At 43.1% G+C, this 12,661-nt stretch overlaps 2 protein-coding genes across 2 annotated transcripts in view; both read right to left on the bottom strand.

Annotated features, from left to right (window-relative positions):
* The window catches only part of LOC141754340 (homeobox protein MOX-2-like), a 258,572-nt gene that overhangs the window by 181,071 nt on the left and 64,840 nt on the right, over nucleotides 1-12,661 (bottom strand). The gene's annotated exons all lie outside the window — the stretch shown is intronic.
* phf14 (PHD finger protein 14) overlaps nucleotides 42-12,661 on the bottom strand; it is a 64,839-nt gene continuing 52,219 nt past the window's right edge. The window contains exons 10-13 of the mRNA XM_074613313.1: nucleotides 9,426-9,532; nucleotides 5,436-5,531; nucleotides 491-597; nucleotides 42-204 (exon numbers count right to left, since the gene is read on the bottom strand). Of these exons, the coding sequence (XP_074469414.1) occupies nucleotides 69-204; nucleotides 491-597; nucleotides 5,436-5,531; nucleotides 9,426-9,532 (446 nt within the window). The 3' untranslated portion in view covers nucleotides 42-68. The remainder of the gene's footprint in view (nucleotides 205-490; nucleotides 598-5,435; nucleotides 5,532-9,425; nucleotides 9,533-12,661) is intronic.

Genomic DNA, 12,661 nt, shown 5'->3' on the forward strand with positions numbered 1-12,661 from the left:
CCGTACCTTCAGGATGAGTCCCTCCTCATACAGTGTCTGTCCCGACCCCCCCCGTGTCTCCAGGTCTCTTACCAGTAGCTGTTCTTGGTCTTCTTGGGCATGCGTGTCAGTGGCGGCTCCAGGCAGCCCAGGTGGTAGTAGAGCTTACAGGTGTCACACAGCACCAGCAGATGTTGGTCCTGGTTCTTCTTACAGATGCCACAACTGCAGCAAAATAGGAAACGGTACTGGATGTGAGGAAAGGCTAGTTTTTAGTTATACAAAGTGGTGTCTTAGAAACTGTATGTATATATCTATAAATAGGGATTATATACTGTAGATGTAATCTCACACACTCTGGTCTAACACTATGATGGACGTCTGCAGTAAGACGTTTCTGCCTCTGGCGTTTGATGATATTTAAATCAACTATGTTTCCTTCATCATTTAACCTTCATCTTTCCTCCTTCCTATCCGCTGCTCAGCGTCTCTGAGGACGCGGTGTGTTCACCTGTAGAGGATCGCCGGCAGGCTCGATGACTTCCCCGGGGTTCCTCCCTCCTTCTTGCTGGGCTTCCTCTCTTTGGGGGCTTTCAGAACAGCTGGAGTGTTCAGTTTCTACCAAAAAAAAGGTGCACAAATGTTTTCATGTTAAAGCTACGAGCAGCAGAATGTCTTCCCGGAACAGAACCCGCTGTAGGAAGGAGCTCTAGCTGCTGGATCTTAAAGAGGAACGGTAGAAACAGGAACACTAATAATCTTAATGATCGCTACGGATGAATCTTTTGAAATCAGAAAATAATCAGTATCCTTGTCAGCCTGCACGGTCTGCATTGTAGCCAACAAACTGTGTGTGTGTTTGTGCTACGTTAGCAGCTCTAGCGTTGCCGGAGGCTTCGCGCTCGCTGCCGCCGCCACACGTAGTCTGCGTAACTTTAGTGAGCTTCCAACAGACCGTGTGTGTGTGTGTTGGCGGTGAGTGTGAGGTTGTTGGTGGCGATCTATCTGTGAACGTAGGTGTAGCAGTGTGTGCCGGTGAAATAATACTTGTGGTGGGTAGTATAGGAGTCATATTTTGGGGACAGCTGCCATCTTTTTGAGCGTACACTCCAATGACAGTCAAGCCAGTGGTCTGTTGGTCCAGACCTGTTGGTTTAGGAAGAGTTTGTGTTGTTGTTCCAGTAAAAGAGCAAACTGTCAGTCATCTAATGAGCAGCCTCGTTGAATATTCTATATCTGAGCAGATGTGAGCACACCCACTCCACCCAGAGGAAAGTGAACTAGTAGACCAGAGTTAGGGCTACCGACAACATGAACACCTTGGCTGGGAGTTGAGAGCTGTAAAAGTTGCTTCCAGCGGAGCCGAGAGGAGAAGTGAAGGAACCTCTGGTATGTGGCAGGTGAAAAGCAGCAGCAGACAGCCAGTTTATTCTCCTCTGTATCTCAGGTGCTTTGCTGCCACGCAGGTTAATTAGAAAACTTATCTCGTAGGGACCGAGTCTGTCACTAAACAGACAAGGTTTTCCCCGAGGAAGCTCTAATCTGGGCGCGCTCGCTCTGCCTGCGGCGCCGAGGGAGCGTCCCCGCGGGGAGGCCTGATAGATGGGGGGGGACGGGTCGACCGAGCACCGGGGCTATCTGCTCAACCTGGACGGCAGTCTGCCTGCATCTGACCACGAGGAAGTGTCTCTGCTGCTGATACGGAGCGGTTCCTACGTTGTTAACATGCTTTATCAGACAGATGAAGAAGTTTAGAAGGTAGAGATTATAAATAGTGAGAGGAAACAGCTACACAGACACGCTTTAATCTGTCTGGCTTCCTGCCTCACGGCTGCGTCCGTCCTCAGGGAATACTGAACACATTACAGTGCAGACGCACACTGGGCACTTTCCTCATATTCACTACAGTCAAATAATGAATATTAAGTTGTGGCACAAAAGAAGCTCTGCAATAAACTTCCTAATGACGGCAGCCGCTCTCACTCACTCAGGGCCGTAGTACCCGAGTCTGTTATCTGTTACCTCAGACTGGCTCAGTCTCGAGGGTGTTGTCATTTGGACTCAAAATCTGACCTCAAAGGGTCCAGATTGAGGAGTTTGGGGCTGAAACGATGAATTCATTCATTCACAATGTTCAGTGAATGCACCGTGGTACTGGTGCCTTCATGGTGCTACTGACAACCGGTAGAACTTCTGTGTAGCAGCTTGACAAATGTCCAACTGTCTTCTGGTCCACAGAACGTCAAACAACCTCAATCTCAACTCCTTGACCTGCATAGGCAGGGTGTTGAAGGAGTGAGATACCTGTCTGAACTACTCTGCTGATTCATTATTTAGTAATCCATTCAATCCAAAGATAATAATGTGTTATCACTAACACTCAGCTTCAACTTCATTCAGAGGCTGTTATCTAGTCCTTTCACTTTTATTAAATTCCTTTCATTTCAGGCAACATATATGCTCGTGACTTTGGTGTTTCATAATCACAATATAAAATATGATTCTAGTTTAGAGATAATAACTCTTCTTGTACATCATGCTGTGGGCAGTTCAGGAGTTTCTTTCTACAGTGTATATAACAAATCAATAAACCTGAATATTAACTGGACCCTGGATCTCCGCCTGCAGGTCTAGTATGTTTCTGTTGGTCGGCACTAAACTGGACCACACTAACACTCATCCCTGTTATACTATCTGGCGCCGAGGAGCTGTTTGTGCCTCGTGGCGGTGGAAAACGTCTCCTGAGTGTTTCCCTGTGAAGTTGCCAGGACCGCTAAACTTCCAGGAGCACCGGGAACAAAAAGCTCCGACTGTGTTCTGGAAGAGGGATGAGCGTCCCAGTTGGACACATCAATAATTTCTGCAAATGCTCCGGCAGGATGACAAATAGGAGATGAGAATGTGGCAGATAGATGACAGAAAGGCATGCGGCGTCGTGACTGATGTTGCTACTTAAATCGTGCACGTTCATAATTAGGTGATTTATGGCGGTCGTTGCAGATTCACTGCCAGTCTCCTTCTAGTTCCTGTCCGTTCTGCCGCCTCGTCACCGCATTAACATCATTTGACCATTTATCTGCACGGCTCACACTCTCAACCAGAATACTTTTAATGAGCCTTTTTATGGATTTAGCTGCTACTTCTATACATCAAACCTCCAGAGGGACTGCGCTGTCCCAGGTACCACCCAGGGTCAGCGGTAGCAGCTTCCTCTGACCTCTGACGTCAAGACACTAGACTAGAAGATTATACACACACCTGGACATGTACAATATATTACAATCTAATACATAGGGATGCTCATTTATATAATATATAAACCGACCCTCGTGAACCGATTATTAACCGTTAACCGACAGGATTAGTGCCTCGCATGCAGCGGAGTCCCTAGTTCACCGTCCGGGAGCGTTAACTTAGCAGCCACGATGCTGCGTTCACTGTCTCCAGTTCACCGTCCGGGAGCGTTAACTTAGCAGCTACGATGCTGCGTTCACTGTCTCCAGTTCACCGTCCGGGAGCGTTAACTTAGCAGCCACGATGCTGCGTTCACTGTCTCCAGTTCACCGTCCGGGAGCATTAACTTAGCAGCCACGATGCTGCGTTCACTGTCTCCAGTTCACCGTCCGGGAGCGTTAACTTAGCAGCTACGATGCTGCGTTCACTGTCTCCAGTTCACCGTCCGGGAGCGTTAACTTAGCAGCTACGATGCTGCGTTCACTGTCTCCAGTTCACCGTCCGGGAGCGTTAACTTAGCAGCCACGATGCTGCGTTCACTGTCTCCAGTTCACCGTCCGGGAGCGTTAACTTAGCAGCTACGATGCTGCGTTCACTGTCTCCAGTTCACCGTCCGGGAGCGTTAACTTAGCAGCCACGATGCTGCGTTCACTGTCTCCAGTTCACCGTCCGGGAGCGTTAACTTAGCAGCTACGAATTAATTATTAATATTTCTTTTAACAGTTTTAACCGATGGCGTTAATCGGTTAAAAAGCATCATTGTCGGTTAACGGTTAAACGGTTAATTATGAACATCCCTACTAATAGAATATGCTGGTATTTTACCGTGGCTATGGGTGATATTCTGCATTATAGTCAGTCATCATCGTTCCACTGCTTGAGCACCAACATCTATTCTTGACCTTGGACAGAGTTGTTGAAATGAAGGTCAACTTACTAGCCTTTTTACATTTATGATTACGATGTTACACCATGACACAGGAGGCTGTTGTAACTTGACTGATTGTCCAATCAGCCCCAAATTTGATATGTTTTGTAAGAGTCTTGGCCTGAACACATATACGTGCCATTATTCAGTTATGGTGATAACGCCACCTACTGGCAACAGGAAATGGTTGCATACTGCCACCCACCCTCATAGAAGAGCCTTTAAAGGAAACCCCACATGTTGTCAGCAGGTCATTTCCAGCGCCACGCGCTCCACGCAGAAAACACCCTCTGCAGCCTGCAGTGTCCCACTTTCATGGAAATGCACGGCAGCGGGTACCCCCGACATGCACAAAGGGGCGAGGGCCCTTTCAACGCTGCTTACAGCTTTAATTATTATTATTATTATTATTATTATTATTATATACACCTAAAGGCTGCAGGAAAGCATTCCACATAAATCCTCACAATGACTTTGTGTGTAAATTCAACTTTTAGTCCGTTCCAACAAAAAAACAAAAGCTCTCAGTCTATTTTTGTAGATTGCAGTTGACATCCATTAAATAACCCATCAGCCATAGCGGCACATCTCGGTTGCCATAGGAACGAGAAGCAGGGAGACGGCTTTTACTTCCCCACACTCAGGTCTGACTTCATGGCAAATGACAGGTCAATCAGTTAGTGCAAAGTGAAAGGCTTTTTATAAAAAGCAGGTAATACAGACGGCAGTACCCCCCCCACCGCCGGCCGCCGCACCGGTTGCTACTCGCAATCTGGATCCCGCTCCATCACAAGTCACCGCCACGCTAAAAAAAGGAAATCTATAAACGAGTATAAAGGAGTGTTCCCTAAACTTTCTCAACTATTAATCTGTGTGGAGAGCAGGGACAGGTGAGGGGGGGGGGATGGTGTGTGAAGAGGCAGGGACAGGTGAGGGGGGGGGGATGGTGTGTGAAGAGGCAGGGACAGGTGAGGGGGGGGGGATGGTGTGTGAAGAGGCAGGGACAGGTGAGGGGGGGGGGATGGTGTGTGAAGAGGCAGGGACAGGTGAGGGGGGGGGGATGGTGTGTGAAGAGGCAGGGACAGGTGAGGGGGGGGGGATGGTGTGTGAAGAGGCAGGGACAGGTGAGGGGGGGGGGATGGTGTGTGAAGAGGCAGGGACAGGTGAGGGGGGGGGGGGATGGTGTGTGAAGAGGCAGGGACAGGTGAGGGGGGGGGGATGGTGTGTGAAGAGGCAGGGACAGGTGAGGGGGGAGGGATGGTGTGTGAAGAGGCAGTGATGGTGGTGATGGTACCTGGCCCAGGATGCCCCCCAGCAGAGTCCACATGGCCTGGCCTTCACTCCGCAGCTCTCCGTTCACGTTGAGCAGCTCCTCCAGGGACTCACAGAGCTGCAGGAGGGGACAGGAGACAACATGAGGACAAGGACACCAGCGGTTCATATAGTTCTTCTATGACCTCTGACCCCATGATGACACACGTCGAGTGACAGCCCCCTCATTTGCATAATGAGGCAGAAATGCAAAAAGAAATTTAAAAAGAAATAAATAAGGGGTGAAATGCAAAGGGAAAATTGTGCAGAAATAAATAACTAAATGCATAAATACATAAATAAATACACACATTTCAAAATAAATATAAAATAAATGCAATATATAAATAAATAAATACTGCAAAGAATAAATTAATTAATTGAAAAATTAATACAAATAAATATATAAATAAATAAATAAAAGGGAAAATTAAACAGAAGAATAATTAAATAAATAAATAAGGGGATTAATACAAAAATAAATAAATAATGATGCAAATTAAAACAGAAATATCAATTTATGTCACATTTTATCAATTAATTAATGACTACATTTATTTTGAATATAATTTTTGCAACATTTAATGACATATTTATTGATTTATGTTTTTATTTTGGCAGGTTCTGTCCTCCATAGTGGGAAGGGTCACAGTTTGAGTGACGACATAACTCACTATAACCCAGCCATATTAATAGAAAGATGCTCAGTTGTCTCATTGAAGTTGCAGGTGAACCTTTGAACCAACGTTGCCGTCAGTGTGACTGTTTAATGTTTAACCCTTCATATGATCTGCAGGAGTCACAGAGTAAACCTCGTACTGGGCTCTACTACTACTACAGATGTAATGACGTTCCTCCACTGGCATTTCATCCAAGGCCAAAGTCATGTTGGAGCAACTCAAGCAGTGCAATTAACAACACACACTCCATTAATAACGCTTAACACGCACGGCAGACGACTGAACGCAACATTAACTCTGGTGACTTTTACTCTGCTGCTATATTGTCTTCCTGGTGTGGACAGATGGAGCGGCAGCCTCTTCACAGGTCACATGTTTGAGGAGAGATGAGAGGAAGGCTCACACAGGAGTCTGGTGTTATCCTGCAGCACCGTTAGTCCATGTCTGATGTGACAAACCTGCTGAACATCAACATGTTAGCATTGAGCTCAAAGCCCTGCTGTGCCTCAGAGAGCTGCGAGCACGGACGCTGGATAGACTCGGAAAGTCTGTCTCACACCTAAGACGGATTTTCAGCCCAAAAAAACTGGCACAGGAATTTATAAAAACTAATTTTGTGGGTTCTTATGAATGTTTGCACCCCATGAGGAACATTCATGTGGGGAAAAGAGCGGACCTTTATTTCAGTGGATTTCTGCCTCTGGAAATATACTGTATGTTTGACCAATGAAATCCTTTGTTCCTTTGAGGAGTGGAAACGGCACTTTATATAATATATATTATATATATTATATATAATAAAGAGACTCTGTGGAAAATTTACAAGCCAAACTACCCATGTTAGGGACAAGAATGGCAACATCTGTACATCAGAGCGCGAGCAAGCAGCAAGATGGGTCCAACACTTCCAGGAAGTGCTCAACCTCCCTGAGCCAGAACAACTAGCTAACATCACAACAACAGACAATATCCTGGACATTAACATCAGCCCCCCTGACTTTGCAGAGGTTAAAACTGCCATCCTAACCCTAAAGGGTGGCAAGGCATGTGGCATAGACGCTATCCATGCTGAAATGCTGAAGGCAGACATTCCCACATCAACACGAGTTCTGACGGACCTCTTCCAAAACATCTGGAATAGTGACACCATCCCTGAAGACTGGTCCAAAGGTCTCATCGTCAAAATTCCCAAGAAAGGCGATACCAAAAACTGCGACAACTGGCGAGGAATCACCCTTCTATCAATTCCCAGCAAGGTGTTCTGTAGAATCCTTCTTAACAGGATGGAGACAGCCATTGACACCAGGCTTAGACAGGAGCAAGCGGGTTTCAGGAAGGGAAGAGGATGTGCGGACCAGATCTTCGCTCTGCGAAACATTCTTGAGCAGTGCTTGGAATGGAACACACCCCTTTATATCAACTTTGTAGACTTCAGGAAGGCCTTCGACAGTGTTCACCGAAACACTCTCTGGAAGATACTACACTCCTATGGAATTCCATCAAAAATCATCCAAATCATAAAAACATTCTATGAACATTTTGAGTGCAGTGTCATCATGGGCAATACCATTTCTGAAAGGTTTTCCGTACAGTCCGGAGTGAGACAGGGGTGCATCATCTCTCCCATCCTCTTCCTTGTTACCATAGACTGGATCACAACAAACACCACAGCAGACAAACCCAGAGGCATCCAGTGGACCCTGTTCTCTCAGCTGGAAGATCTTGACTTTGCAGACGATATCGCTCTCCTTACAACCAACCACTCGAACATGCAGGCCAAAACTGACAGGCTCAACAACTTTGCCAGACAGGTTGGACTAAACATCAACATCTCCAAAACTCAAGTGATGTGTGTAAACTCCACCCCTGCAGCACCCATTCTTGTAAATGGGGCACCACTTGAGTTTGTGGAAGAGTTCACATACCTGGGCAGCCTCATCAGTAAAGATAGTGCAGTTCAGAAAGACATTAAAACAAGGCTGGGAAAGGCTCAGGGTGCCTTCTCCCAACTCCGTTCCATCTGGAGGTCCAAGCAATACAGCCTTAAAACTAAGATGCTTTTGTACAACAGCAATGTCAAGTCTGTTCTGCTATATGGCTCAGAGAGTTGGCGAGTGATCAAAAGTGATATGAGGAGAGTGGAAGTTTTTCACAATGGATGCCTCCGACGAATATGCCAGATCTTTTGGCCAAACAAAATCTCCAACCACCAACTGTACAAAAAAAACGGTAGCCGTAGCATCATCAAGGAAATTACACACAGACGTCTGAGATGGCTAGGCCATGTGCTGAGAATGGAGCAGGACCGGATCCCGAGAGTCGCCTTAAGATGGACACCACCAGGCAAAAGAAAACCCGGGAGGCCCAAATCCACCTGCGCAGAACTGTGACACAGGAGCTGGACAAGATGAACCTGTCATGGGGAGAGGCCCAACATGCTGCCAAGGACCGAATACAATGGAGAGAGCTCATTGAAGCCTTATGTCCCATAGGGGATGAAGAGGAATGATGATATATAATAAAGGATTGTTTTTTTTGTGTGACAAAAGTGGAACAGGCAACGTGCATTTTAGCATCGCATTGCTGAGAAACGTCTTCTTGTCTTCCTAGAATTACATTTACACCCTGATTTTTGAATTTTTTTAAATCAGATTTTTCTTACTTTAAATATGTTGGATGAATAATATTAAAACCACTTCAAATTAAATAAATAACTGAAGTAAATGCACCTAAAACAGAATTTACCAGCGTTCTCATAACTATGTATAATTATACTTGTAATTTAAACAAGTGCAATATTTCAATCAATGCAAAATGTGCAATATAAAAACATTTAATTAAAATATATATATATATATATATATATGCTTCTATATTTACCATATACCAAGTATTTCCTTTATTATTGTACTGTATATTATTTGTAAATACATTTTTCTTTTTTATTCTATCGCTGTAAATTTATTTTATTATCATTGTGTCATTTATTATTATTATTATTATTATTATTATTATCATCATTTATTTATTTTGTTGCTACTTAACTTATTGTTTTCTTAATGGAGCTTCCCAGCAAAAAGTATTTCACACAATTGTACCTGTATAACAATAAACATCTTGAGTCTTGAATCTTGAATCTACTCTAAGAGACACATTTTCTTTATCCTGATTATTGAATGAATTGCTGCCTAATGATCTCACTCATTATGAGAAGGTAATATATAACTTTAATGAGTTAGAGCGCTCCACTCACTGACCCGTCTCCTGTCGGGGGTTTGGGTCGGACCGCTCACCTTGTTGTACTCCACATGCAGTTTTTCTTGCTCGCTCTCCAGCTTGTCTTTTAAGTTCTTCTGTTCGGAGATGTTGTCCTGGATCTGGATCATTCGCATGTTCCGCTCTGAATATCAATGGGACAAAAATCAATAAGCACGATCACAATCTATATACAGGAAAAAAAGCACATGAGAGAGTGTACTGATGGCAGATAGGCCCTCTGCTGCAGGCTAATAAAGAGCATGCTCTCAAGGTTACCGGCACGGCGTCTCACACATCTGGCATCACAAGCACTTATTAGGGGAGAAAATGCCTTTACACAGCATTCACACAATAACTACACAGCATTCACACAATAACTACAGAGCATTCACACTATAACTACACAGCATTCACACAATAACTACACAGCATTCACACAATAACTACACAGCATTCACACAATAACTACAGAGCATTCACACTATAACTACACAGCATTCACACAATAACTACACAGCATTCACACTATAACTACACAGCATTCACACAATAACTACAGAGCATTCACACTATAACTACACAGCATTCACACAATAACTACACAGCATTCACACAATAACTACACAGCATTCACACAATAACTACAGAGCATTCACACTATAACTACACAGCATTCACACAATAACTACAGAGCATTCACACTATAACTACACAGCATTCACACAATAACTACACAGCATTCACACAATAACTACACAGCATTCACACAATAACTACACAGCGTTCACACAACAACTACAAAGCATTCACACAATAACTACACAGCATTCACACTATAACTACACAGCATTCACACAATAACTACACAGCATTCACACAATAACTACACAGCGTTCACACAACAACTACACAGCATTCACACAATAACTACACAGCATTCACACTATAACTACACAGCATTCACACAATAACTACACAGCATTCACACAATAACTACACAGCATTCACACAATAACTACACAGCATTCACACAATAACTACACAGCATTCACACTATAACTACACAGCATTCACACTATAACTACACAGCATTCACACTATAACTACACGGCATTCACACAATAACTACACAGCATTCACACTATAACTACACAGTATTCACACAATAACTACACAGTATTCACACAATAACTACACAGCATTCACACTATAACTACACAGCATTCACACTATAACTACACAGTATTCACACAATAACTACACAGCATTCACACAACAACTACACAGCATTCACACAACAACTACACAGCATTCACACAATAACTACACAGCATTCACACAATAACTACAGAGCATTCACACTATAACTACACAGCATTCACACAACAACTACACAGCATTCACACAACAACTACACAGCATTCACACAACAACTACACAGCATTCACACAATAACTACACAGCATTCACACAATAACTACAGAGCATTCACACTATAACTACACAGCATTCACACAATAACTACACAGCATTCACACAATAACTACACAGCGTTCACACAACAACTACACAGCATTCACACAATAACTACACAGCATTCACACTATAACTACACAGCATTCACACAATAACTACACAGCATTCACACAATAACTACACAGCATTCACACAATAACTACACAGCATTCACACAATAACTACACAGCATTCACACTATAACTACACAGCATTCACACTATAACTACACGGCATTCACACAATAACTACACAGCATTCACACTATAACTACACAGTATTCACACAATAACTACACAGTATTCACACAATAACTACACAGCATTCACACTATAACTACACAGCATTCACACTATAACTACACAGCATTCACACAATAACTACACAGCATTCACACAACAACTACACAGCATTCACACAACAACTACACAGCATTCACACAATAACTACACAGCATTCACACAATAACTAAAGAGCATTCACACTATAACTACACAGCATTCACACAATAACTACAGAGCATTCACACTATAACTACACAGCATTCACACAATAACTACACAGCATTCACACAATAACTACACAGCATTCACACAATAACTACACAGCGTTCACACAACAACTACAAAGCATTCACACAATAACTACACAGCATTCACACTATAACTACACAGCATTCACACAATAACTACACAGCATTCACACAATAACTACACAGCGTTCACACAACAACTACACAGCATTCACACAATAACTACACAGCATTCACACTATAACTACACAGCATTCACACAATAACTACACAGCATTCACACAATAACTACACAGCATTCACACAATAACTACACAGCATTCACACAATAACTACACAGCATTCACACTATAACTACACAGCATTCACACTATAACTACACAGCATTCACACTATAACTACACGGCATTCACACAATAACTACACGGCATTCACACTATAACTACACAGTATTCACACAATAACTACACAGTATTCACACAATAACTACACAGCATTCACACTATAACTACACAGCATTCACACTATAACTACACAGTATTCACACAATAACTACACAGCATTCACACAATAACTACACAGCATTCACACAATAACTACACAGCATTCACACAATAACTACACAGCATTCACACTATAACTACACAGCATTCACACTATAACTACACGGCATTCACACAATAACTACACAGCATTCACACTATAACTACACAGTATTCACACAATAACTACACAGTATTCACACAATAACTACACAGCATTCACACTATAACTACACAGCATTCACACTATAACTACACAGCATTCACACAATAACTACACAGCATTCACACAACAACTACACAGCATTCACACAACAACTACACAGCATTCACACAATAACTACACAGCATTCACACAATAACTACAGAGCATTCACACTATAACTACACAGCATTCACACAACAACTACACAGCATTCACACAACAACTACACAGCATTCACACAACAACTACACAGCATTCACACAATAACTACACAGCATTCACACAATAACTACAGAGCATTCACACTATAACTACACAGCATTCACACAATAACTACACAGCATTCACACAATAACTACACAGTATTCACACAATAACTACACAGCATTCACACAACAACTACACAGCATTCACACAATAACTACACGGCATTCACACAATAACTACACAGCATTCACACTATAACTACACAGTATT

This window comes from Sebastes fasciatus, chromosome 17 (assembly GCF_043250625.1).
Source record: "Sebastes fasciatus isolate fSebFas1 chromosome 17, fSebFas1.pri, whole genome shotgun sequence".
Lineage (NCBI taxonomy): Eukaryota > Metazoa > Chordata > Actinopteri > Perciformes > Sebastidae > Sebastes > Sebastes fasciatus.